Source organism: Lepisosteus platostomus, chromosome 9, assembly GCF_059453375.1.
Source record: "Lepisosteus platostomus isolate fLepPlt1 chromosome 9, fLepPlt1.hap1, whole genome shotgun sequence".
Classification (NCBI taxonomy): Eukaryota; Metazoa; Chordata; class Actinopteri; order Semionotiformes; family Lepisosteidae; genus Lepisosteus; species Lepisosteus platostomus.
This window is the reverse complement of record NC_142619.1, coordinates 62688154-62716082: the sequence shown is the minus strand read 5'-3', so window position 1 is coordinate 62716082 and position 27929 is coordinate 62688154. Positions and strand designations below refer to the sequence as shown.

Below are 27929 nucleotides of genomic sequence, written 5' to 3'. Positions count from 1 at the left end.
ACTGGAAACGGAGTGAATGCGTTTCGATCCGCTCCTGACGTGAGTCTCTGTGATTCTCTCGAACCCAGTCCTCTCAGCTTTCTGCCGTGTCGTTTACCTTCTCTTTTCCACAACAATGGGCACCTTAAAGCGGCCATTTCTGTTTTGGTTGAGAAAGAAGATGACATTGCTATAGTATCCATACAGAGTAGTGTATAGGTGGCTCTGTGGCTAAGGATCTGCGCCTGTGACTGGAAGGTTGCCAGTTCAAATCCCACGGCTGGCAGAGGAATCCTACTCTGTTGGGCCCCTGAGCAAGGCCCTTAACCCCAACTGCTCCAGGGGCGCTGTACAATGGCAGACCCTGTGCTCTGACCCCAAGCTTCTCTTCCTGTCTGTGTGTCTGTGTCACCATGGACACAGGGGTATGCGAAAAGACGAATTCCTAATAAAGGGCTAATAAAGAAACATTACATTATTCTATAATTTATAGTAAGAGCTCTGCTTGAGTCTGCTGGAGTGTCAGAACAGGCAAAGGAGAGCTCTTTCCTGAAAGGAGCCATGGTCTCGGCTTCGGCTACATGGCTGGGTGGCTTGTTCCACACTCCCGCAACCGTTTGTGTAAAGACATGTCTCCTGTTCTTGGTTTCATATATATTTCCACAAAGTTTCCACTTGTGTCCTCTGGTCCACGTTTGACTGAATGAGCTCGTTCAGTCGGTTGGGCCTGTTGGCTTCGGACACTGCAGGGACAGAGTGGATATCACTCTTTTGAAGCATGAGGGATAGAAGGTCTGAACTTCTCTTGTATTGGTGCTTTGCTCGCACAATGGGAATATCATCCTTGGAACTCACTCCCAGCAGATCTTAATAAGATCATCTTTCTGAGTATAAATTCTCTTCTTCTTCAAACACTGTTACTATGGGAAAAATAAATCCTGGGGCTGCTTTCTCCAACCTTGAACCTGTCTCCAAGTTAACGTTACCATGGTGGAGCCCTGTGTCTCACAGGCGCTGTGGGCCAGTTTAACTGCTGTGGACAACTTCAGCTTTTTCCACATCTTGCTTTTTTATGTTCGCAAGTTTGTGTGTGAGCACTGCTTTTACAGCGTGCAGAGTCTTGCAGAAACTTGAAAGGCGCAGTGCTCTCCCTCCCTCTGTGAACACTCGTACAGCGGTGCAGTTATTGAGGACAGGCACGAGGGAGAAAATGACACGCTTCTTCAGAGCTGCTGTCGGGTCCGGGGTGTGGAAGACACAGCCCCACGAAGCTGAATGAGTTGCACGCTTTCCCGGACTGCTTGATAAATATTTAAAGAGACATTTAATATAATATTTGTTTAATGAAGCAAAATTCAGTGCACATATGTAATTGGCACTCTCCAGTTTGCCAGCAGCGGAAACATTTTTTTCTGAAAAAGCTTTCTTTGTGGCCAGGCATGACTGTATTATCACATAAGACCGGTCTTTCTGTTTAAACAAGCCTTTTATTTACTAGAAGTAAAAAAATATTGCCATCAAAATAAAGTGATCAAGCAGTATATTAAAAGAGGCAGGTAATGAAACTCAGTTTGACATAAAGTAATATTTTTAATTAACTTTTAATCTTGTCCTCAGTTACAGTAAATTGCAGTACAGTGCAGCAAATGTGTCCTGCTGGACCTGTAGTGTTCAGAGCACAGTGCAGCAGTGAATTGTGTCCCCATGGCACAGCTGGACCAGTGGGGTTCAGAGCATGGTACACCAGTGAATTGTGTCCCCATGGCACAGCTGGACTTGGGGGGTTCAGAGCACAGTGCAGCGGTGAATTGTGTCCCCATGGCACAGCTGGACCAGTGGGGTTCAGAGCACGGTGCACCAGTGAATTGGGTCCCCATGGCACAGCTGGACCAGTGGAGTTCAGAGTACAGTGAAGCAGTGAATTGTGTCCCCATGGCACAGCTGGACCAGTGGGGTTCAGAGCACAGTGCAGCGGTGAATTGTGTCCCCATGGCACAGCTGGACCAGTGGGGTTCAGAGCACGGTGCACCAGTGAATTGGGTCCCCATGGCACAGCTGGACCAGTGGAGTTCAGAGTACAGTGAAGCAGTGAATTGTGTCCCCATGGCACAGCTGGACCAGTGGGGTTCAGAGCACGGTGCACCAGTGAATTGTGTCCCCATGGCACAGCTGGACCAGTGGGGTTCAGAGCACGGTGCACCAGTGAATTGTGTCCCCATGGCACAGCTGGACCAGTGGGGTTCAGAGCACAGTGCAGCGGTGAATTGTGTCCCCATGGCACAGCTGGACCAGTGGGGTTCAGAGCACGGTGCACCAGTGAATTGGGTCCCCATGGCACAGCTGGACCAGTGGGGTTCAGAGTACAGTGAAGCAGTGAATTGGGTCCCCATGGCACAGCTGGACCAGTGGGGTTCAGAGCACAGTGCACCAGTGAATTGTGTCCCCATGGCACAGCTGGACCAGTGGGGTTCAGAGCACAGTGCACCAGTGAATTGGGTCCCCATGGCACAGCTGGACCAGTGGGGTTCAGAGTACAGTGAAGCAGTGAATTGGGTCCCCATGGCACAGCTGGACCAGTGGGGTTCAGAGCACAGTGCAGCAGTGAATTGTGTCCCCATGGCACAGCTGGACCAGTGGGGTTCAGAGCACAGTGCAGCAGTGAATTGTGTCCCCATGGCACAGCTGGACCAGTGGGGTTCAGAGCACAGTGAAGCAGTGAATTGTGTCCCCATGGCACAGCTGGACCAGTGGGGTTCAGAGCACAGTGCAGTGGTGAATTGTGTCCCCATGGCACAGCTGGACCAGTGGGGTTCAGAGCACAGTGCAGCAGTGAACTGTTCCAATGGCACTGCTGGACCACTGGATAAAGCATGTACATAAAGCAGAATGCAAAATTAAATAATTCACTTTTCAAGGTTACAAAAAGAACTGTGTTGAAAATTAAAGGATAACCTGTTACCTGGACCTAAATCTGCTCACTGCTCCATCCCTCACCTGTGCTTTCATTTTATTCCATCCTGGGGTTGCAGGCAGGTTTGTGTCTGTGCTCAGACCACTCTCTTTCTCCCACCAGCTCTTCTCAGTGGGCACCTTTCCCAGCACATCCATGTCAGGGAACATTTTGAAAGGCTAAAGCTTTAACTTATGGAAGGGCTTCTCTGATGCATTTCTTTTCTGTCACTCCTGAGGTGTGGGGTGGGTGTAGCACATGTCAGAATGTACCAAAAAGCCCAGCAGGCCGCAAATCAAATTATCAGACGTACAGGCTGCAGGACTGTGGTTTACTATATATCCTGTGGTGGACAATATGGTCCTTCAGCCCACAGACTAAATAATAAGAATAGAAATGGTCAAGGCTCTGCAAAATCTCAGGCATCTTGGTGTTAAAGTCCATGTCCGCCCAGTATTTCTTTCCTTGTGTTGAGTCACACTGAGGAGCTGTCACAGCTTGCTGGAGACAGTGACACTGCCCATCAGATCGCCGTATTAATGTGCTGGGCGCTGGAGACAGGCGCTCTCTGAGAGCAGGCTGTGTTGGGAGACTTTGGGGCTGGGATCACCATACAGCAGGCTGAGCTGGGAGCTTTCTTCTCCCTGAATGGTTATTTCCTCCTTGTTTATTTATTCATCCATCAAAGCAGGGAGCACTGTGTCTTTTCCACAGGGATTGTGACCTCTTCTGACAATCTAGTACATTCACACTTTTTCTGCCTCCTCTCTGTTGGCATGACTCTAACATTTCAAGCAGCTTCTTCAATGGTCTTACTTCTTTGAAGGGCTTTTCCTTGGAGAAGCAATATCCCAAGTTTTTACTAAATTAAGTATAAAAAAATTGTTTTTCTGCTCCGAAACAATTCAGGCATTTCTAGTCTACTGATAGGACAGTGTTAATTAGATCGGCATCAGAATGCTTATGCATTTAAAAAAAAAACTGATGTATACTGTTAACTTGATTGTTTTTGTTGTTTATCCGCCTTTAAATTCCCTTTCCTCTAATCCGGTCCTGAGAAAAAGTTAGTGAATCCTAAATTTATTACTGGAATGACAATTTCTTACTGTGATATTCTATCCTGTTTAATTGTAACAAGTCTTTTCTTAAAAAGGGTTTATTTTTAGCAGGTCTGTGGTGTTTGAGAATACAGTGGTCTGTAAAGTAGAAAAATAGTTCAGAATCAGTGTGTGAGACGATGAGGGAACCCCTGGTGTACATTGTGAAGTTAGTAAACAAGACTGGGTTTGCAGCCCCCGTCGTATGAAATGATCAGAATGGTGGTGGAAGCTCATCATTGTCCCACGACAATTTCTAAAAACATATTTATCTGCCAATGTAAAGGCACTTATTTTTCTGCTTCAAACATTCCTTCAAACAGTTCATCAGTCTGCACAGTTGCGCCTCCAAGACGGTTTCAGGTTAAGTGTTCGGTTTCCTCCCCATGAAGGTGCTGGCGGGGGCAGGAGGGGCTCAGTTCTCAGCGGATCGAGAGAAAGCTGACTCGGGCTCAGAGAGGACATGCGGAACTGCTGTTCCCTGTGGGGTCACTGTGGGAATACAGCCTGATTCACAGGAGGGCCACTGTCCCGACAGCTGGGGATGGCCAGGCTGGGCTCAGCTGCCCCCAGAATGAATTAAACACACTGCAATAAGGGATATTTCATGTGTTCCTCTGCAAATGGACGTGGAGTCGGGGTGGTCTTTTTTTCTGGCTTTGATCCTAGCGGACCTGCGTCTCGCTCAGAGAGAGGGGACTGTTCGCAGTGACGGCACCGCCAAGCGGGATCACACGCAGTCTCTGTGGGAAACAATGGAGGCCGCGACCGCGAACGGATAGAGTAGATAACTCTGCATCACATTGTACATGCCCCTGATATTGTTTACAGCCGTTTACATTCATTCTGTGTCGTGCATGATCGGCTCGGTATAGAAAAAGATATTTCATGTTTTCCCCAGTGGAGCATCTAGTTCAAACCTAAGGACATTCTGTTTAGCTGTTTCCTAGCAACCTGGAAAGATTCTCATTGATATCCACGAGCTGGGCTAGAGAGCTGAGGCCAGTGCTGTGTCAAATCTTTATTTTTACAAAGCATCCCACTTGAGCAGCTCATTCAAAAAGCCACTCCAATTATGCAGTTCAGAATTCCTTTACTTTTTAGTGTGGGCTGTCTGAGAGAAACAGCCTTGTGGCCTGGGCTCCTCCTGGGGACTTTGCAGCCTCATCCTTCCAGGCGACGGGGGGCTAGAAGAAGGGAGAGTGTGTCCTGAAGCTGAGCTCCCCAGCGACCGAGGCTGGAGTGCCGTTGGTCTGTGCTGTTATACTGCTGCAGGACTCTGCTTTCATGCCACAACAACCCCTCTCAACTGCATCCATTCGCCATTTCCGTCCGACCGCTGTCCCAAACCAGAGGGCGGCGCGTGATCACCTGATTTCGGCGTTGCAGGCGTTTCTGCACGGTTCTAGCCTTGGGGTTCCGGGCTCCGGCCTGTTCCTGTGAGATCGGAGTGTGGGATGAATAACAGAAGCATCAAAACTGGAAGCCATGGCAACAGGGGTCACAGGTCAAAGGGAAGAGCGCCAAATCATTTCCATCTAAACAGATGGAGATGAACAAAAACCACAAAGCAACAGCCAGAGACTTGCACCCGACCCAGGAGGAGGACTTTAAAAAGCCACTGTGCTTGCAAAGTTCTGAAGGACCTACTGTACTGAGGATTGTTATTTCAAGCTGTGGAAGTAGAAATGCGTTTCGTTCAGCCCGTGATCCTGCTGCGCGTTATGGGGGCCGGAGCGCGTGGCTCGCTTACTCCATGACGCCTTGAGCAGAGAAGGGCCAGCCGGCTCCGGTACTGGTGCTACTGGGCCCACTTCTGGAAAGTGTGCCCTGTGTCACAGCTGCTGCCCCTGGCCTGCTCCTCTGTCTCCACCGCCTTTCGTTACTGATGATCTTTTTTTTTTTCATTTAGGGAGTTGGGCTTTTCCTGCTAGTGGAATTTGGCAACAGAGGAGGTAAAAACCACAGAGTCTGACCTTGCCTGTTCTGGCTGAATATTTCGCCATACAGCACAGCTAGCTCTGTGTATACCTAAGCTAGATAAAGATGCAGGAAGGGCTCTTATTACAGTTATCTGCACACCAACGGAAGCTCCTCTGTAGGGCTTCTCTTGCAGAGCTGAAAGCTGTCTAACGGTTTCATCTGTACAGCGATGCTCACCGTCAGCTGCATGGCTGGATCTCTGGGGACTGTGTTTTAAAGGGGTATCATGCAAAATTACAGACCTGGTTCCCATCTCGGCTGCTGCCGAGAGGGTGGCAGGACAGGAAGGCATTCCTGCTCCCGGGCACACCTGCGGCGGTGAAGTGGAGGGCAGATGAGTGCCGGATGAGATTACAGCCCTCGCTATCGCTGACAGGGAATCAATAATACATGAGCTGCTTGTTGCTGTGCCTGTCAGCTGCTGTCTCTTGGTGAAGTGCTCCAGCGCTTCTGCAGCCAGAAGTGTTGTATGTAGTCTGATGTACACTGATGTCTTGATTAAACTATTAATCAGAGCCAATAGGGGGATGTGTGCATTTTAAAAAGGGGAAAGGTTCTGATGTCAAATAGGAATTCTTCCTGTAGTCATCCAAACTGTGTAAAAGTGTTCTGAGAAAGGAAATATGTCCAAATGTGTATGTTTTTTTTACAAAGCTGAGACTATCTTTAGAAGCCCTGTGCTCAGTTCTGTACATAAAACTTTACAGCTCTGAAACGGGTGGTGCTGGGAGAAACGTGGCACAAAAATAGGTTTAAAGCTGTTGTCACAGATGCTGTAAATGGGTGTCTAGTCCCAAAGTCACAATACTCTGGGTTAATAGTTTACAACAGAAGTGCAACATTCTGGCATAATGGATTCGAACAAATGCCTCTAACACAAATTTCATACCTAATCTCGGGAAATGTTATGAAACATATAGACCAAAGTTTCAGGATGTGGTATATTTTCACTTGCCGTCATGCACTGTTTCTTCATAGGTCTCTGCCGTGTCCACAAGAGAGAAACAAGGGCAGGTTTGACTTGTATGTCTTTTGAAAACGTGGTGTCAACGAGCCCTCTTTGGAAAGGCCTCATGGGCGCGGTGAACAACTGGACAGCTGATTCTCCGCTGCTGCTTGATTTCGCTCTCAGCAGCACCAGTGGAGGGGTCTGTGCAAACAGCCTGCGCCTGCTTGTCTCCAGCAGGAGGAGTCCTGCCCCTCGGCTCAGCCCATCCTGCTGTACTTCACTGAAGGGCACCGGCTCTTGGCTGGGAGACACAAGCTCCTTCTGCCCCTGATTTCGAGAAGACGGATTCGAGGCCCGAGCCCAAACTGCCGGCACTAGTCTTACAGAATGTTTGCCCACATCTTTCCAAAGTGCTTGTCTTTCCCTGGGTTTTCCTGACCCTTCTCTCCAGGCGGACACAAGGACAGCATGGACCAACTGCACCTGTGGTCTAAAATTTCACTCTTGCCAATTGCATTAATAATTCAGACTGATCATCACTGAGCCCAAAGATGAATGCTGGGGCTCTGTAATTAAACACTCACAAAACCTCTAAATTTCACTAAGCTTTAGGTCATTTTCTTTCTATGAATACACTTTCGAATCAGTATGCAATGAATCTATGATTTAAACTTCATTAGAAACTAAGCATACAAATAAATAAGGATTTATTTTAAGCATGCGCACGTAAAAAAACTACAGGAAACAATACAATTTAAAGAACGGTGATGACTAGTTTGAAATGTGACGCTCCGTCAAAGTACAACATTTCACAGGGTTAACGACAGCCCTGGCCTGGTCAGTCTCTGGACTGGCAGCCACTCTTCCTGTGCAGCTACTGTCTGCTGGCAAACGTTGGCTGAGCTGGTCCCACAGATGTTCTGTTGCTCCTGGTCCCAGGTGGAAACACCTCAACACTGTCTTATTAAACCCATGCTGTTGCAAGTGGTTTCGCATTGTCCTGCTGGAAAATTGGCACTTTTGCATTGGCTCCCAGGAGGAAACGTTGGCTTAAGGGCTTCATCACTGAGCAGTGAGGTCCTGCCTTTCACTTTCCTTGCTCTTCTGTTAGTAAATCATTTGGGCAGGAAGGCTGTTTATACAGAATCTAATGCACATGTGTAACCCACCCTGAGCATCTGATATTTTTCTGAACCGACGTGACCCCAGTGCTCTGTTATGAGAAGGAAAACTACTGCTCAAGTGATTAACAGACTGATCTTCTCGTTATTTAAAATGTAAATAACCTTAGCGACAGTCTGCTCACAACCTAGCATTGGATAAAGCAATGAATGAATGGCTGACTTTAGGTATATACCTAGCATGCTGTTGACGTAATGTCTTCTTTCTTGTCTAGAGCTCTTAATAAGTGAGATTTGTACGTCCAGGAGATTCTATTTCATTATGTATCTCATTGGCTTTGTGGAAAGTGCTCCTGAGCCGGACTTTGCCCACTGTTTCTTGTGTGCTGTTAGTGGCTCGGTCTGATCGGGACCGGTCCGTCAGAGGAGTGTCTGCGCCAGATTCCCTCTGCCACTGGCTCCCCACAGCACCTCTGTGCTTCGATAGAGAAGCCCTACTCAGATCCTCACAGAGCTGGCTTTGTTAGCAGTGTTGTCTGTGGTTCAGACTGTGGAATCCAGCATTCTCCTCCGCCCCAAGAGGGAAGAAAATGCTGCCTTTCAGGTCAGTCCGTTAAATCCCTTCCTGTTGAAGCTTACAGAGTGTATTCGCAGGACTTCATGCTCTTCCTGTTATTTTTTCTCCCTTCAGTTTTCATGTGATATTGATCGGGCAGCTGGGCTCTTCGCAGTTTATTCTTGTGTTCATCTCTGCTGCTGAACAGAGACTCAAGCTTCTGGGCTGCTCCCCATTGCTCTGTTTTGTCTAAGACATGATATCATAATGAAATCATGCAATTTTATTTCTTGGCTCTTTTCAAGAAATGCAAGGTGTGGTATGAACAATGTTGACCTTTCAGTGTCTTAAACTATATGTACATGAGTAGGACCATAAAAGTCCACTGTATATTTCATGGGAAGCCAGTGCAGTTACAGAGGACAGGAGTTATGTGCTGATACAGAGCATTATCAGTAGACACCTGAAGAAGGCTCCACGGCCGAAACGTTGTGTTCTCTTTCTTCTTTTCTTTTTAGCATGGAATAAACCTATTACTTGTTCCATTATCAGTAGATGGATCACTGAAATCTGGACTTACTGAAGCTGGACTACCTTAGAAGATAAGATACTGCAGTGTGTGTAAGATATTATAGTACTTTAATCTTGTGAAAACAAAGGCACCTAGTACTATTTCAGCATCAGACAGACAGGACAAGGGTCTTGACCTGTGCACTCACATGCAGATGGAAGAACGATACTGCAGTAAGGTATTATACAGTAGAATGAAGGTGACATTCCAGACATGAGCTTCAGATGACAGCACAGGGTCAAAAGCAACACCAGGGCTTCTAATGCCCATCAAGGCATTAGATTTCAGCACCAGCAAGAGGACTGAAGTCGCCAACATTCAGAAGCAAACCTTGGAAGGATATTTCAGAGTAGAAGAAAAGCAAAGGGTCTTCAGAAGCAGGGCAGGAAAGAGGTTCTGCATGCATGCAGTGCAGAGACATTGGGAGGAAAGTCCCAGCAGGCAGGTGCTGTGTGGTTCTGTGGAGGAGGATCAGAGGTGAAGGAGATGCAAAGAGAAGAGTCTAGCAGGAGGCGCTGGTCTTGGGTGACTCAAGATCTGGCTCTTTTATCCTGTTTGTGCCCTGCTGTAAAAACAGGTGCTTATCCTGCACATCACATCGCTGCCTCCATGTGCTTCCTGTTGGACTTGTGGAGTTTGGTGCTCTTGCGTATAATTACAATTAGCCTGCAATGAAGCACGGGTCTAATTTCTGGTCCGTCAGTGTCTTTATTTTTGTTTTAGTGTTTTATCCCGTGGAATAAAATGAATAGGCAGGATCATAGGATCGATGCTTTGAGGTACACACTTTGCACTCTGAAGTGAAGCGTCCACTTATAGGCTTCAGAAGTGTAATATAAAGGTATTTCCTACCCTTTTGAAGAATTAGTTTGAGATCAGAAATAGATGTTGGATAGGTTTCTGTTTCATTAACCACAGAGTGTGTATATATATAATTAACCATGAACAGTGGCCACGCCCTGTCACCTCTGAACCCTGCAGCTTCCACTCAGTCTGAAATTGACTGCTGTACTAATTAAGCCTTGGATGAAGGGAACACAAATGGATTTCAGCTACAACAAACCCAGCCACGGGTTCTTCTCCCAGGGATATGGACTGTGAAGAAGCAGATACCTGATCCCCCGCTGTGTCGCTCAGAGACAGGAGGTTTATCACATCAAAGGGACTTGTATGGGAGCTGATGATTGCAGATTATTCCATAACGACGGGCAGCACTGCCAATCCATATTCTGTAGCTGAGTTCCAGGCTGCACTACAGGGTTTACAGCTTCATACAGCTGTGCTGAAAATAGGCGTAGCCCTGTTTCTAGGTTGTTATTCCAAATTCTCTTAGTCTTTCAGTGCTGTGGCTAGAAGACGTAAATGTGGGACAGTGTTGTCTACTGTTGTAGTGCACAGGTGCCAAGGAATATTTAAACCAGCAGCCATATCACCCTGCAACTCACGAGCTTCGGATGAGACGTAAAACTGAGGTCCTGACTCTCTGTGATCGACAAAAATCCCAGGGCGTTTCTCGAAAAGAGTAGGGGTGTTATATCGGCGTCTTGGCCAAATTTCCCATTGACCCTTACCCATCATGGCCTCCTAATAATCCCCATCTCTGAACTGGCTTTATCACTCTGCTCTCCTCCCCACTGAGAGCTGGTGTGTGGGGAGCGTTCTGGCGCAGTATGGCTGCCGTCGCATCATCCAGGTGGGGCTGCACACTGGTGGTGGTGGAGGGGATCCCCATTACTGTAAAGCGCTTTTAGTGGAGTGTCCAGAAAAGCACAATATACGTGCTAGGAATTATTATTATTATTCTCTGAGGTCACTGTGCTGTCTGTGGTGCTGTTTGTCCATCGCCTCTCTTGAGAGATGACGCACACGTTCTGGAGATGCACCTTCCTCCCATCATGCCCGGCGCCGTGGAATCATGTGCTGTGAGCAACGGTAATGGCAGAGATTTGTCTGCTTTGGTATTTGACTTCCTGGCGTGCAGGATGAGCTCATCCGTGTGTCCCTGGGTGCAAAGGCACCTGGGAGCTTTTGTGCTGAGAGGAGTGTGATCGTGGGGCTGGGTTCCTGGCGATAGCACCAGTGCCTCTTGTCTAAGGCACTGTGAAGCAGCGTTTCGCCTGCAGGCTGGCCTGCTGGCATATAGAAACAAACCACGCCCACTTCCATGAAACTTACCGCCAGGACGAGGAGCCCCGCGCCGGCCCTCACCTCTTATCGAATGGCACGGAGAGTTAGGAGCTGGAGGAGAGCTTAGTAATTAAGCTTTTTTTCCCCCCCTTCAATCTTACCATCTTGATTTCTTATTTCATTAGGCTTGTAAATAATTGCATTTGGTCAGAAGATACTGCCCAGCGATTTGTTTCTTAATTGTTATTTCTGTGTGCCGCTCAGCTTCAATGAATCCACTCAGACGCAGCATCGATCTTCGCGAGCAGCCAAACAGCCAAGTCGAGACAAGAGAGGGCGCAGGAGGACGTGAGAGGGGTTGTGCACGAGACGAGAGAGGACTCTTGGCCCAGCTGGCTGGCTTGGTTGTTAGAAGAGATGTGACCTGCCTGACATCAGGTTCTGTCTGTCCAAGCTCTTCGGCTTGCAGGACATGCTGCAGTGGAACAGCAAATGAAGTGTTTCCAGTGCAGAATGTGCAAGGACACAGAATCCAAAGATCCTCCAGAGAAGATTTGTATCAGCGAAGATTATTCCAAACAAGACAGGTGGTAGTCTAAGATAAATCCTGTTGTCACCTGTAAAGGCACTGTTGCTGTGTGAGAAAGTCTGTCCTGAGGCATGATGGTTAATGAAAACAATTTTTTAAACTACCTGTTAAACCGCAGAAGTCCCTGTAAGACTGATATTTATAATCGAGCGCTGAGCTTTTGAATTAGTTTTTGCCTGGAAGGTCAATGTGCGAAGAATGTATAAGACTGTAAGATCATAAAAAACTTTACAAACAAGAAGAGATCATTTGGCCCTCTAGCTAGTTTAATTTTAATAGCTAATTGATCTAAGGAACTCATCCGGCCTTTTCTTCAAGGAAGCTTGATTGTAAATCCACAGGTTGTGGGTTCGAGCTCCGGCCGCTGTCCCTGCCCTGAGCAAGGTGCTCTCCCGCAGTTGCTCCAGCCCACCCAGACTCGAACGCGGGGACCTGCAGTGCTGTGATGGACTGGTGTTGCTCTTAAGTCCGCTAAACGATCCCAGGATGAGCTCTGCCCCAGTGAGCCGCTCAAGTCTGGACTCTAAGTGAAAGTCTGGATCAGAGCCCTGGAGACTGACGAGAATTCAGGATTCACACGTAGGACCATTACAAGTGCAGTAATATTTAACATCCTGTCTCCACTTTACCCACTAGGTAAAACTAGGTGAATCCACTCATCTGAAGGCACAGTTTTGTACAAATCCCAATGAGCCATCGGTCGAAACTGTGTGGCCAACCTCCCTACCCTACATCCTGCTGTCACCCGGCCAGGGTACCCCAGCAGAGGGATCAGCCTGCAGAAACAGGCTCTTTGCCCTCTCTGGGGGCGTGGCCTTCCTTTGGGGTGTCAGTTTCATGCAAGCAGGGGGATGAACTTTCAGATTTTGAGAAACCGTGCCATGTACTGTTGGCATCAGACACAGCAGGATAGTGAAGATGTTCAAACTCTGCTCTCTCCTGCAATATTTCAGGCTCATTATATGGTAACTACAGACCGACCCACCTATATATCAGTATTTATGGTCTATTAATATGATCTGGGGCGAGACAAACGGGCTGTTCTGCTGAAAACCTGCTCCTGTAAGTGAGTCATTTTTCAGGGAGATTCACTCGGCATCCGATACCTTTTGTGTTTTGCTACCGAAGGCCAGAAATAAATCACGCTGTTGGTACTTGTTAATTCTGCAGTTTCTTGGTGATTTTGGTAACAAGGTCAGAGTGCCAGCCGTTGATCCAATAGGCAGTTCAATAACCTCAGGTGAAATGTTTACATTGTGATCCACTAGTTTTTTTGTCCTTTACTCGCATTCAAATGCAAAGTGGGACGAGCAGTCTGTCCTGGGCTGTGTTGATTGAGAGCAAGTGCAGAAGCAACACGCTGCGCTCAGAGCCCGAGCCCAGTGAGGATGTTCTGCTGTGCGGATCACACCAGCAGTTCAGTTCCCATTGCTCTGCAGATCAGATCAGCTGTGCTCTTTACTCTGTCTACAATAACGCCTCCGCCTGCCGTACTTGAGCTGCTGGTTCCCACCCATCCCAGTCAGGAGCTGTGTTGTTGGCCAAGGTTGTCCTTGTTCCTCCCACATCGGCAACATGACCTGCTCTAGTTCTAGGATCGCTTTGGTGAGGGTCTCTGCTAAAGCTGCTGTCTTTGATACTCTACTGTTAAACAGCAAGGCTGGGACACAAAGGGACATTTTTTTCTGACGTGTCTGGAACTTGGTGCCTAACGCATTTCATTTCTTTCATCATTTCTTGCTGGTCACTGAGACTGGTGTCCCTGGATATGGGGTCAGGGTGTTGGCTCATTCATCCTCAGACACTGCTCTAAATGCAGTTCCTGCATTGACATTTTTTGAATGCTTGGTTTTCAATACAAAAGGATCTCAGGCTCTCCTGGTAGCTGATTTACCATTACCCTAAATTCATACTCGGTCTCTACCTGAGTTCCTAGTGTTAGTAAGTCTCCTTTTCCCCTCTGTGCAAGAGGTTTAGTCGTTGGTGATTCTAGCGCACACAGGCACCCTTCTGACGGCTTCCCAACACGTTGCCTTGGCCGTGACCCAGTCGTGCAGTGTGGACAGTTCCAGCCTGCCCGCACGCCAGCTGGGCTTTCTGCTCACACGGCTGTCTTCTTGCGCCCAACCGTCTCTGCCCCCTCCTACCAATCATGAACGACGATGACTGTGACTGTCTTGAAGCCTGAGTCTGAATTCCAGTAGCCTGGTGAAGGAGATCACGAAACTGATAATACTACAGGTTGTCTTTGATCCCAAGTAACTTATATTTGTACCCATTTCTACAGCCTGGTATTTTACAGGAGCAATTCAGGTGAAGGACCTTGCTCAAGAGTATGACTGCGGTGTCTCAGTTGGGATTTGAACCCACAACTCTGCAGACAGCTCTCCAGAGCCCCTAATCACAGCTCCACGCTGGGTTCTTGCTACGATTGCTGCTTCTGTTGTAAAAAGTGAATTGTCTAGACGTGATTGTCAGTGGTGTTTAAAACGGGGTTGTGCTGCAATAAAAAAATCGGAGTCATTTTACATAGGAACATAAGAATTGTTACAGACAAGAGAAGGCTATTTAGTAAACTGTCCATCTAGGTAGTTGGTAGCTAATTGATCCAGTTAGTTCCATTGATCCTCGTACTTGGCTTTTAGGACTTAAAATACTTGTATCAAGCCCCCTCTTGGTCTATCTCCATCTAAGACTCTATCTAAATGTTCAGTTCCTTGAGCCTGTCAGTGTCAGACATTCTCTTAATCACCACAATGTATCTGGTTGCTCTCTTCTATACTGATTACGGAGCAGCAATATATTTTTATAAAGGTAAGAGCTTGTGACCCCTTTTGCAAGTCTCCAGGTTTCAAGGCCTTTTTTTCATCCTAGGAGTGCAGCATGGTGATCTTCTGCTCTGTCTCTGTCCACTGTGGAAAAGCTCATTCATTCAAACTTTGATACTGCAATGTCCTGGATTTGCTGGTTTATTAAAGAACACCTTATAAAACTGTACTTTCAAAACTCAGCAGCTAGGGCCTATCTAGGTCTCATTCTGGAGAACTTATAACCCCTGTCTTGAACTCCCTGCACTGCCTGCGTGTGACTGTTTTTTCCAATGCTACTACTATTGAGATGAGAACAATATACAGCTGTATCTTCCATTTTTCAGACTTCAGCCTCCGGTACTCCTTAGGAGCAGACTTGATTAATTCAACCTGTAGTTATTGCCTTTCAGATCCTGCACGGTTTCCAGGTTTTGAAAGGAACGGGGGAATTTCAGACTCATTAAGCAGAGAAAGGAGGTTTACTGTAGCTCAGGCTGTGAAAATTACCCCGCCTCCCTGAGAAGGTGCACATTTTTATTGCTCAGTTTGAGAAGAACTGGCTGATTGCAGTCTTTTTCGTGTGCCTGTGGGAAAAAGGTCATAAACTCAGCAATTGCGTTTAACAACAGAGGCTCATTAAAACACCTTTTCCATAGATGGGGCCGCCAGTGTTGTGGCCGAGGAGTCTGGGAGCTGTTTCTCCGGGAAGACAGCTGCCCCCTGAAGTGAGATGCTGTGGGCAGAGGAGCTGAGAGCCATCTTTCTTGCTAACCAGAAAAAGATCTTTATTGCATTGAATCTTATGATTGTTTTCTCCAAGACCCTTCGCTTAACCCAGACTGCTAGTATCCAGAAAACTAACACAGTGTTTATTAAACACCAGACATTTCTTTTAAAGTTGAAGATTTGGCTTTCGAGCTACGACTCCAGCAGGCAGCAGGACTGGCTGCAGAAATGAGTCGTTCAGGGGCATCACTGCAAAACTGCAGGTGCCCAGCAAGGGTCAGGAGCCTCCTGGAGCTCCCCAGGATGCCTCTGGTAATCTGAGTCAATCACAGTGACAGGACCCACAGTGTCAGGACCCACAGTGTGGAGACCCACAGTGACCGGACCCACAGTGTCGAGACCCACAGTGTCAGGACCCACAGTGACAGGACCCACAGTGTGGAGACCCACAGTGTCAGGACCCACTGTGACAGGACCCACAGTGTCAGGACCCACAGTGTCAAGACCCACAGTGCCGAGACCCAGAGTGACAGGACCAACAGTATCAAGACCCACAGTGACAGGAAAGACCACCCATAGGAGCCCCTGAGACTGCATTCCTCAGCCTCCTGCCTGCCTTTAGAGGTCTTCAGTCAGTATATATCTGAACCTCAGCTCCTCACAATTAACTGAATTCTGCTGGTTTCCCTCTTGTGTTTTTTTGCAGTCATGCGCAGGAACCCCTTCGCCCCAGACGTGTGCTGTAGGAAAGGCTCGAGGAACGCCCTGCAGGAGCTCTACAACCCCACACAGGTAGAGCTGCAGTCTGGCAGGCTGGGCTTGACGGCCCTGTCGCTCCTGGTGCCGTGTTTCAGCCAGACTTCAGGCTGCCTCTTTCAGAGACCAGTATTGTTACTCCAGTCCAAGTCCCTGCTTACCTCTCCTGCACTAGGCTCTATGGTCATTCGAGTGAAGGTCTGTAGGTTAGGCTGTTTTGGGGGTTATTGAGTTCGTCTTTAGACCTGAAGGGTGGTATTAGTTTTGAAGACTTGTGCAAATTCAAAAGTTGCCACTGCCTGAAATTTAGTATTGAGTTTTAAATCCTGTGGGACATACTGTATTATTGATGTCTGCTGTACATAAAATGTTACTAAAGAGATGATCCATAATAAAAAATAAAGTAGGATTACACTGTTTTTCATCTGTTAGTCGGCAGATAAAAACTCAAATTCCACCCATGAATCATGCCGGCATTATCACACAGTTAAAAGTTAATGTCAGAGCGAGAATTACCAGTAATCACACTCATAGCTGCTTTGTTGTTCACAGATTTACAAAAATGCATCAAACAGTTTAGTGTGCGCTCTTGTCACTGTGATGACAATTCTGTACTTTTTAAATGTGTTGCTTGTCCCTGACTGAAGGGGGAGCTCTCCTGTCCCCTCCCTGCTTCCTCCAGGTGCACCCCTGTGCTGGTGTTTGTGGTTATATGGCTGGTCTATGTTCAGCCTAACTGTTGCAAGTAAAGTCATGGATAAAAATGCCCTAGAATCGCTGATTATTGACACCCTGAATCTGAAACCACCAATCTGTTATTAAGACTGACGAATGTGGTTTGTTAAACTGTGCTGAGTTGCCATCAGTGCCTCTTGTGATGTTTGCTGAAGCCTTAGCTCATGCTTGGATGTGGCAATTGTGATGTTCTGGTCCATACTCCAGATTTCGATATGGGGTCCAGACGCTTGTGTCTGTAGCCCTGTCTCTGCTGTGCTTCTCCTGTGGCCACTGGGGGCTCGTCTGCGGCCCAGACTGCGTGCCCAAGCTTTCTGTTCTGTTGAGGTTCGCGCACGATGCTGTGATTTGCTTGGTATTTTCCCTGTTCAGCAAGTGTTTGATGATCCCTGCTAAACTGAGGCCTGGAGATTCTGAACAGCCTCAGGACAGCACAGCAGACACTGCTGCTATTATAAAGATGAACCAGACAGAACAGTCATTTCCTCAGATGTCTATTTTTATTTCTTTTTGGCTGGCAAGGGAAATTAGGGGCACAGACAGTGGTCAAAAGGGGGGAGGGGTGTGACTCTGAAAAGTGGGACAGAGGATTTCCTTTCTGCTGGTTGTCAGATGAAGAGATTTGCCTTTGTGTGGCCAGTGTCCAAGAATAGCAGCACGCCTTGCACTGTCCTTTCGCAAACACAAAACCCACAAACGCAGATGACATGTGCAGGAAAAAACCATGAAGAATGAAACAGGCAGCAGGGGGCTGAACTCATAAGTAGCACAAAATATTGTGAGGACAGGTGTGCGAAAGTCTGGTTTGTGGTTTGTCAGCAAGACTGTGTCTGCAGGGGTCTTTGGCCAGCAGATCTTAAAGAACTTCTTAACACTTGCAAAAGGAAAGAGTTGCCATTATTCAAGTACAGGTACAAGGTCCGACTTCTGTTTTAAGAATTCATCTTAGACCACCTCTTCCAGCACAGCTGTCAGAGGATCTGAGCCGCAGAGCTACTCTGTAGAGTGGCTTCTGATAAAGACAGCATCAGAAAATATTTAAGAATTTATCCCCCAGATTGGTAACATTAGGAGGAAATGTAATCGTATGAATTGCCTTAAAACCGTCTAAGACTCAGTCCTCAAGAAACAATTAATCAAGAAGGCGATTTCTTAACTAATGCTCTTTTTAACAATTGCAAGGACTGATGCGTCAGATCGTGAATATGCCGAAAGAATTCAGTAAATTAGGGAGAGTAAAAACGCTGACAGTTATGCTCTGATGGCTACAGCTCGTTTACTGTAACAGCAGCTCACCTGTCTGTGTTTTAAACAGTCCTGCCTGTGCTCACCCACCAGGGCTCCTACATTGTGTTTTACATGAGAACTATGGTTATTCTGTATTAAATGTGAACTCTTTCAGGGCCAAGCATGTGTTTGTTGTAACACCATTTACATGAGCGGTCTGGGAGCTGTACAGGAAATGGGGATTAATTAGAGCTGGGCTTGTAAGGCTCACTGGGGCCCCTGGGAGTCCTGGGCACAGCGAGCTCTGGCCCAGCAGCACCAGGGCTTGTCACAGTCCTGTCCGAAAATGAAACACAGCTGTTTCATTCCTTTTGTTCTTACTGTGCTGGGCTCTCGGCGTAACTCTTTCTCTCTGGGGTTGCACTGAGGTAGCCGTGGGAATCTAATTGTTTATTTATTTATTTTAACAAATGCAGCCCTTGTCAAGATAAATGTGCGGTGATTGATTAGCTTTCCGAGACGAGCTGCCTGTGTGGTGCTGCCACCTAAACTGTGTGTGATTGATGGCGGTGGGGTGTCGTTATAATTGCTTGTTTCCACATCGTTTGTTCTTTCTCAGCTGTGCCTGAGTTCAAATGATGATGGCATTTTCATAAAACTAATTTTGAAGAATAAAGCGGAATTTATTTGAACTTCATATGTATTGTAATAGTCCCTTAAGAACGATCTACATTTGCTGATAAACACATCATGTATATAATGATTATTAGTATAAATATCCACTATTTGCATTCATCCTAAAGTGCTTTACCTATAACAAGGGTCCATTATACCCCCCCCTCGCTGAAGTGCTCCCCCCTGGGAGACACACAGCGGCCATTCTGCATGCAGATTGGGGGAAAAGAGAAAACTACCACTGGGTGAATTATAGAGGAATTTTAGTGAGACCAGAGTGGAGTTCAGACAGAATACCATGGGCACACCCCTAGTGTCATGAACAATGAGCTGAGGTCTTGTTTTTTTAAACAATGGCCAATACCTTGTTGTTATACCAGCCCAGTCTTGGAATGGTCCACTGTGAGTTTTTTATGTGTTGGATCATGTCTTTATGCCCCGAACCCTGTGTCTGCACACGGGGGAGAATGAGGCAATGCAGTGTTTTACCACGCCTCCGTGCCGCAGGCTCCGCTGTGAGTGAAGGAGAGGTGTGTCTTTCGCTCATGGCTCAGGGGCCACAGGGGTCGAGGTGTCACTAATCCCAGCCCACCTGGGTGGCTCTAGTACAGCAGTACTGCCGCTTCGGGAATCCCCGTCACAGCTGGCCAGCGACGTAACCTGTTAGACCAACAAGGTTACACAGGACACGAACCAGAGACACAGATGGAAACTACGTGGAAGAGCATTTAAAACCGAGAACAGGAGGCGCTTCTTGATCCGAAGGATTGTGAGAGTGTGGAACAAGTTATCCACCCAAATTATTGAAGCTGCTACCCTGGTTTCTTTCAAGAAACAGCTGGATGAGATCCTGGGATCAATTAGCTACTAACAACCAAACAGACATGATGGGCTGAATCGTTCCTCTCGTCTGTGACCTTCCTCGTGTCCTTGTGATCCCACGATCCTGTGGCTCAAGTGAGCTCTTCACCAGAAGAGTTGTGCAGGGGCTTCATCCGAAGCACTGTGTCCCCGGTCACCACAGCGCCTCGAGACCAGTGTCTTCTGGTCTAGAGGGAAGAGCCCCCCCTGCTGGTCGGGCAGCTCCTCTTCCAGCCCTGCGAGTGGTAGAAAGCCCTGAAGCAGAACTGGTAACTGCTCATGCGAGTCCCTTCCTGTGATTCAGTCTTAAATATTTTTCCTTGCACGACAAGATTATTTAAAAAGTTCAGTACAGCTGAGAAAAACGCTAACACTAGTATTTACATTTACATCCGTTTCTGAATAGCTTTCGATGTGCGTAGACTCCCAGTTTTGACTCCCCGAAGAGAACTGGTTTGGTTCTGCAGGAGGAGGCAACAGCAGAGAAACAAGCCCTGCTCTCTGAAAGCCGGGCGCTGGACTCCTAGCTGGAGGGCTGAGAGCTCAGAGCAGGATGTTCTCATCATTAGTCACTACTGCACGTTCTCCACGTTCTCCGAAAGCAAGTTTCACGTTGGGAATCTCGGAAGCTGGAGATCCCTGAGGCCCGGCCCCGGCCGCTCTGCTGGGAGTCCTGTTCCTGCCTGCTGCCCCAGTGGCCCGGCCTGCAATCTCGCCGCGACACCGACAGGAAAGTAGCTTTCACCCGCCACAGAACTGCTGCACTGAGCTTCTCTGTGGGACAGATGTGGATCTTGGAATCGCTCCAGCAGATTCGCACACGAGTCCCCATAGATTGTGGGGCGTGCCGTGCTCTGCCCTGCCGAGCTCCTCCACAATCCATCCCTTCTTTCTGCTGTCCCTGTTTCTGGCCATCTTCGAGGCGGACAGTGTGAGGCTGGACGCCATCAGACGGTGGAGATTTCTTCCGGGAAAAAGCAGGGAATGGCTGTGGGTTTCATCACAGGACCTGTGCACAGACATGTAGCTCCAGTCCTCTTTCGTGGCACCAGTCCCACATGGGTCAGGCCAGCATGGAATAAACGGAGCTGGAGTTGTGCAAACAGCTGTGATTTCCCTTTGTGAAGGTCGGAACGAAGCCTGGTGTAAGGTCCCAGCTGCTTGTCTTACATCACGTCACATCTGGAGGAAAGGTCACCTGCTTTCCTTGTGTCATGTGAAGCGGGCTCTGCTGGGACAGGTAACACCTGCTGACCAGCCCTAGGGTGATCATGCAGTGGTTCTGGCCCGCTGTGGGACCTCCGGGAGGAGCGGAGGTGTGGGCAGGGCCTCGGGGCGGGACAGCGTGGGCAGACTGTGGGCAGTAGAGCTGGACCCTGCTGTCCTCTCTGACCCCCCCACTCCCTGGGGAACAGGGGCAGAGCAACATCAAGCAAAGCACAATGGGAACAGATTCTCGGCTGTATGGAGACGTTTCATTAAAGGCAGGAGAGGCAAGGCAGAAAACGGAACAGGACCAGCAGGAGAAAGAGGGATGGAGATGATGGTGTGGCATAGGATCCAGTCACTACAGGCAATTACTATAACTGATCTATTTGGTTAACGACTTTATTCAAATTAGTTCTGTTTTCTCCCTTTTGTCCAGCTGGCTATTTTACTGAAACAATTCTGGTGAAGCACCTTGCTCAGGTGTTCATCAGCAGTGATTCACCTGGGATTTAAACCCACAACATCCCAACTACACCTCCCATATCCAAACCACTGCTTCCCTCTACATTCCACACAGGGATTCCAGTTTGTGTTCATACCAGTGAACCACTGTGGTACAAAGTGCAAACTTCACAAATGATGAAAAACCCAGAACCAGCTGGCTGTGAAAGTGAGCGCAGTTAAAGCTGCAGTGTAGCTGGCCAAGTACAGGAGAGCAGGTTTTTTGATCCAGTCTAAACATTTCAATGCGTGTCTCTCATCAATGCTGATGAGAACACAGCGATTGCTGTTGATTTAGAATACATTATGATTGTACTCAGTGCGAGGGGCAGAGGTCAGAGCTGTGGACTCCTGTCACCTGCTTTCCTTGTGTCGTGTGAAGCGGGCTCTGCTGCCTGTGTGCACTGGGACAGGTAACACCTGCTGACCGGCCCTAAGGCGATCGTGCAGTGTAGATTCCCAGCTGGCGGCTGCTCTCATGCAGGTAGTGTTCCCCTAGGAACACCCACACTTCCAGCAGAGATCCAGTGTTGTGAGGGTGAAAGGCAGGCACTGAAAGTTTCGCACCTTGCCGGGGGGGTGTTTATGAAGTGTACTGAAAGATATAAATGTAACGAAAGCATTCTTTCGGGACCCTATGCAGACTACACAATCCGGGGATGAGTGAGGAAAACACGGGGAAAAAAGCATTGCAGGGGTCAGGAATGAAAACGGGGCGTGTCCTTGGTGCGCTGGTGTTCGGGGGGTGAGTCTGGGGCAAACAGTCCAAAAGGGAAATCCAAGACGAGGCAAATGTCCAGAGTCGGGCGGTCCATCTGAGACAAAGACAAACAGGATTAAAAACCGGAGCGGGATCCGGTGGAGGGTCGGGGGGAACAAGGGGGGAAGGGGACCAGACGCTCCACATCCCGGACTCGCCTGGTATGGGAGCCAATGCAGAGCCTGGAACAGAGTGAACGTCTGGCTTAAGTAGGGAGGCAGGAACAGGGAGCAGGTGCACAAAATCAACACGGAAGTGAAAGAGCCGGAGCGCCCTTAAGGGACTACAATCGTGATAATAAATGCGATGACTTACTGGCCATGTGGGAAGAGAGCACAGGAACACAATCTTAAGAAGCAGAGAGCAAAGGGCTGTCATACAGCACCTGAGGATAGAGAGTTAGACTGCGAATTACAGCTTTTCTCTGTCAGCGGTTTAAACTGAGGCTGTTTGTGATTAACAGGTGTTTCGCGAGCTGCAGGGGAGGAAATTCTGCCTACAGATGAGCATTTTGTTTCTGATTCCATAAGATCAGTCTTTTGCTTCCCAAACATTTGTGGACACTAACATTGCACTCCTGTCTGTAATTGTAGATTACAGAGTTTTTACGAAACAGACCAGGGCGTTTTATGGTGACGTACTGGACAACTGCATCAGAAATAATCTCCAATCTCCAAGTTTTCCGATGCATCGCCCATTTGGTGGCTTGTAGGCAGACTGTGATATGAGCTGGCATGAAATGTGGTTGAAACAAGAATCACACTTGTACGTGCTGGACCTGGGGTTAGCTGATGGATGGAACCCTGAAACTAATGAAAAGATTAACTTTCCCAAGCCAAGCTGCGATAAATGTGATTAATAGGCTCATTTGGACACATTGCTTAAGCCAACATCTCCAATCTCTCCTATAATTGGAAATAAAATGAACTTTTACTTCTTTCCATGTAAATTTTTCTGAAAGGAATCTCCCAGAGGCTCATGCTGTGATTTGTTTTGCCCGCTTGGATAAACACCTTGCAGGTGATTAGCTCTGAGCACCTCATTCTGATTCCAGAGCCCTTCTCTGCTGGCCAGGTGCAGGCAGAGCAGAGCAGAGACGAGGAGCTCTGGGCTTTGGAGGAGCAGTGACAGCTTGTGTCTGAACAGAATAACTAAGTTCTGCATCATGCAGCTCCCTTCAGCTGTTTCGAAACACAGGTGCGCTTTACGGATTTATGTTTTTCTACGTTTTACACACCATGTCATCTTCTGTAAAACTGCCCTGGGTTCTCAGGTCTGGATCGGCATGTGGGCACTGCTCAGTATTGGGCAGGGTCATGCAACAGGGCTCGTGCATCTAGCCAGTCACAGGTGGGCTGCTTCCCCTTGAGAACTAGCAGTGTACGACTCCGCTGCAGCAGAGGTCTGGTTCTTGTGGTGCAGAGGAATTATCTGCTGGCTGGAGAGCGACGCTGTGCAGCTCTGGACCTGCTAGCACCGGAGACTGAATCCCGGCAGGCCAGAGCAGAGCAACACTACTCTCTGTGACCCGGACCGGGTCTGTGTGTGTGTGTGATCAGAGCCCACTAACGACCGAAACAAGTCTCAGCAGGAACAGAGCAAAGCGCTTCTCAGACTGGGTCTGTGTGTGTGTGTGTGTGTGTGTGTGTGTGTGTGTGTGTGATCACAGCCCGCGAGAGACCGGATCAAGTCTCAGCAGGAACAGAGCAGAGCGCTTCTCAAAAAACCAACCTGAAGTTAATGAAGAAGCCTGGGCCTGTCTGCTCTGGGCAGGGGTGTCTGTTGCTCCTGAAGGAAGCATCTGGTTGGAGCTACTTGGCTCTGGGGGGGGGGCTGGGGGAGTCTCCCTGCAGCCCAGGCATGTCGGTGAAGAGGAGAGGCGCTTGTGTCACAGTCTGGTTGCCGTGTTCAGGGGAGGACCCTCACCAGGACCAGCGGGCTGATGCTGGGGGGCTGGATGTTTCAATGCTGCCGGTGAATCTGCTGTTATCCAGCAGAGCCTCTCCTTCTGAAAAGCCCACTCCTGACTCTGTTTCCATGGCGACAGCAGGACCCTGGCGCCGCTCTCCTGTCTGTGGGTGTTTGGTCTGAACACGTCTCGTGGCAGTTGAACTAGAGAGAGCCTGAAATGTTTACCCCATTCACCTCTTTAAAATGGCAGCCTGATTTACTCAGAAGCAAAGCTGTTCAGCAGTGGCCTGCTTGCTGAATTGCCCTGTGGATGTTGTCACCTGGCTGGTCGTTTCCACCTTCTGCTAGAGCAGCTCTCGATGTGGCTGCCAGAGGTGAACATTGATCCAGGTGCCTGTGAGTGAGCCAGGGCAGGTTTCTCCTCACAGCACACTGCGAGAGCCCCTGGGGCCTGCAGCGGCCCCGAAGCGCCCAGCTCTGCTTTCCCCGAAAGAGCTGGTGCAGCACAGGTCTGAGGCCATCCTTCACAGGGGTGGGTGTCTCTGGTTAACGGTTTCAGACCATAGGCGCTCAAAGCCCAGACCTCGTACATTCTTTAAACCTTACAATCATTGTGAGAGGAGGTTGACAGAGGACGTGCGCAGGGGCGGATTAATGAACAGGATAGCATAGGCTGTAGCCTAGGGGCCCCAGATTGATCAGGGGCCCCTGATTGGCCAGAGTAGTTTTTTAACCGGACCTGTGGGCCTGATCAGGGGCCCCTGATTGGCAGGGATATTTTTTAAAACGGACCTGTGGGCCCCCATTGGTCCATAAAACCATTGAATAAGTTGTGAACCAATGATTGGTCAGATGCAGTGGGTTCGCAGTTCAAATTTATTTTGGCGGATTCATGGGGTGATCTCTGTAGCCAGCCTCGAAATCTGCGATACAAAATATCATTGTGGGGCGCAAAAACGAAAAGCGGGGCGGTTAACAGAGCAGTGTGAGCAGGATCTACTGAAAAAGATCCCCAGAGTGACTGGATATTTCAGGTTTGCTGAGCCGGACCACGATCCTGAGTTCACGGCTAACGGTGCAGCCAGTGCTACAGCAACCGCGGTTGAAAAGTTAGCTGCAGCTACAGTAGCTCTGGCCTGGGCGCGGTCTGCAGCCACGCCGCTCATGAGGACGAGCAGCTCCCGCGACGGAGACACAGGAACACGAGTCGGAGGCAGAGCCGTCCGAAACGCCGCCACCGTCCGCCGCCATGTCCGGGCCGCCGCCGTGCTGGTGCACCTGCTGCCGTGGAGCCAACAGAGGCCGCACCTGCAGCTCCCGCTTCCTACAGCTCGGCCCCAGCCTGCTGGGGTGAAATAGGGGAACAGAGGCGGCCATACTGGGCTAAATTGGGCCCGAAATCGTGTCAAAACCAAGACGCGGATGTTGCAGCATCGGAAAGACAACATCAACGCCAAAAGAGGTATTTCTTTAAAACCCTCTTCAAAAGAAAAACTCGGAAACGGCGAGTGTGTGCCAAGAGGATGGCTGCTGTATCCCCTTCGAAAGGTACAGTGTTTTGTTTCACATGTAATTATTATTCGGGGGCGGTGATGATCAGTCCGGACTGGCCGCAGGCTCTAGGGACCGGGTCAACACCGCCTCACGCCTGGCTGCACACGGGGTGTCGGAGAGCCGTGGAAAGGCTGTGGTCGTGTAACGTTATGCGCTGCGCTGATAGTGGTCTAATAGATTCAGAACGAAAAAGACAGTTTGACAATGAATACGAGTATTGGACTGAAGTCTTGAAAGGGGTGGTTAAAGTGTTGAGCAGAGTGAGGGCTGCCTTTTAGGGGGCGCAGCGACCCGTTCGGGCGCCCCGACAACGGGAGCTTCACGGGTGTCCTCGAACTTATCAGCGAGTTTGATCCCTTCTGGAAAGCCCATATAGAAAAACATCTACTGGTCGCTGCGGTGTATTGACGGATTTGAGTCTGTTGGCTGCAGTGGACTTGCACGAGTGGGGAGTGTCCCGCTGCTCTTGAAATAAGGCGCTCAGACAGGGAGCTCACTGGTCTCTGCGGTGCTGAAGGTGTTGTGTATCGTCGGTTTCAAAGTAAGCGTGTGCATGATTTCTGTGGTCAGCTCGCAGATTGTCTGTGACTCTGATGTATTGGTTGCATTGCTGTACTTATATTACAGGCTGTTATGTGTGTGTGTGTTGGGGCTCCCTGTGTACCTGTGTGTTCCCTGTGAGTGCCGCCTGACATCCCGTTTGAACCGGCAGTGGCAGCTCGTACTCCGACCTCACTGAATTACAGTGTTTTCTCTCGCTTTTTTTCTGGTAACGGGATGGGCGGGCCAACACAACGCGTAGCCTAGGGGCCCCTGATCTCCTTAATCCGCCACTGGACGTGTGCTGGAATCACGACTGACGGCAGTCTGATGTCAGAGCTGTCGGAAATAACTTGCAGTCTGGAAGGGCACCTCAACACAAAAGGCACGATCCCACCGGGAGGAAGGAAAAGCACACGTTTACACCACCACCCCCCCCATAACGTGAGAGGCCAGGTGCTCCCTGGAGGTGTCGGACTCCGGACTTGTTTTAGCTGCGAAGGAAGGCGAAAGTGTTGCGGGCGGCGTGCCGCCGTTGCGGAGCGCAGCTGGGGCGTGAGGTCGTCGGTCCCTGTTTCGCAGCCCCGCCATGGGAGAAGGCGCTCGGGTCCGGGTCCGAGTGCCGGCTGTGCGGGAGGCAGAACTCTGCAGCCAGCAGCTGGATTCCGCCACTGGCAGGACCGGGCGCATCTGGAGTGAAGGGGGACGCTGACTGGTTTTTTTTCCCCCCGGCTCGCCGTGATTTACTGGCAAAATCGATACTCGCGGCCTCGTGTATCACTTTCTCTATCGCGGCCGACCACAAAACTAAAGGGCTGCGTCCCCGCCTTGCCATGAATAAAGGGACCATTATACTTGAAACAAAGTCAGAACTTCACTGAGCTCCCATATGTGCGTTACAAATGGGTGCATTCACTTCAGGCACTGGTGTTGTTCTTCGCTGTGTCTGAACCACTTGCAAATCTGACAGCTGAAATACGTTTTTGTATCTTTCAAGGACCACGGTAAACCACGGGAACGTGTTTCAGGAACGTGTTGACAGGGAACACTCACCACTTCGGCACTTGGTGCCTGCGATTGTGTGCATCCTGTTCCGTGTCCCGCTGCAATTGATTATTCAGGCAGCTCTCAGATACAGCAACTGTGGGGTTGCGATCAAGGCCCGGCATGGCCCTGAGGTTCATTTTCGGGGGACAGCCAGCCCCTGTGACGGTGACGCTGACCACAGCAGCTGTCTGGGAGCCGCTTGAGAGCGGAGCGTGTGTGGAGGCAGATGTTACACTGCGCTGCCCGGAACGGCCCGGGGACAGCGAGGAGCTGGAAGGCTGTGTTTCTAATTCCTCGGCAATGTTGAGGGGGCACCAGCGTGGTCTGCGGAGTCCTGGGCTTCCTCTCTGTATAAACTGACCCTGCTGTTAGGACCAGGGAGAAGACAGGCTCGTCCCATCCCTCCGCATACCTGAATCCCGGCAAACAGCTGGTAATGAACGACACCGCAGATGTGGGCTCTTTGAGGCCTGACCCGCTGAGAGGACTACATTTAACTAGCTTGAGTCTGAGTGTCTGTGAGAGACGATTCAACACTTCGTCTTCACTTCGGCTCGAAAGCCTGTACGCTCCAGCCGTGACGTGGGTTCTGTCTTTGGTGGGCTCGGATTAAAATCATATCCGCTCAGCACGCCACCTGCTGGTCACCCAGGCACAGCCGTCCCCAGCCAGGCTCGGGACAGCCTCTCGCATTC

The 27929-nt window shown here is 49.1% G+C and overlaps 1 protein-coding gene across 2 annotated transcripts in view; it reads left to right on the top strand.

Moving 5' to 3' along the window:
* Positions 1 to 27929, top strand: part of chst11 (carbohydrate (chondroitin 4) sulfotransferase 11) — a 95632-nt gene that overhangs the window by 31395 nt on the left and 36308 nt on the right. For both annotated transcript variants that reach the window (XM_088646108.1, XM_088646107.1), the window contains exon 2: positions 16165 to 16250. In XM_088646108.1, coding sequence (XP_088502234.1) covers positions 16165 to 16250 — 86 coding nt within the window. The remainder of the gene's footprint in view (positions 1 to 16164; positions 16251 to 27929) is intronic.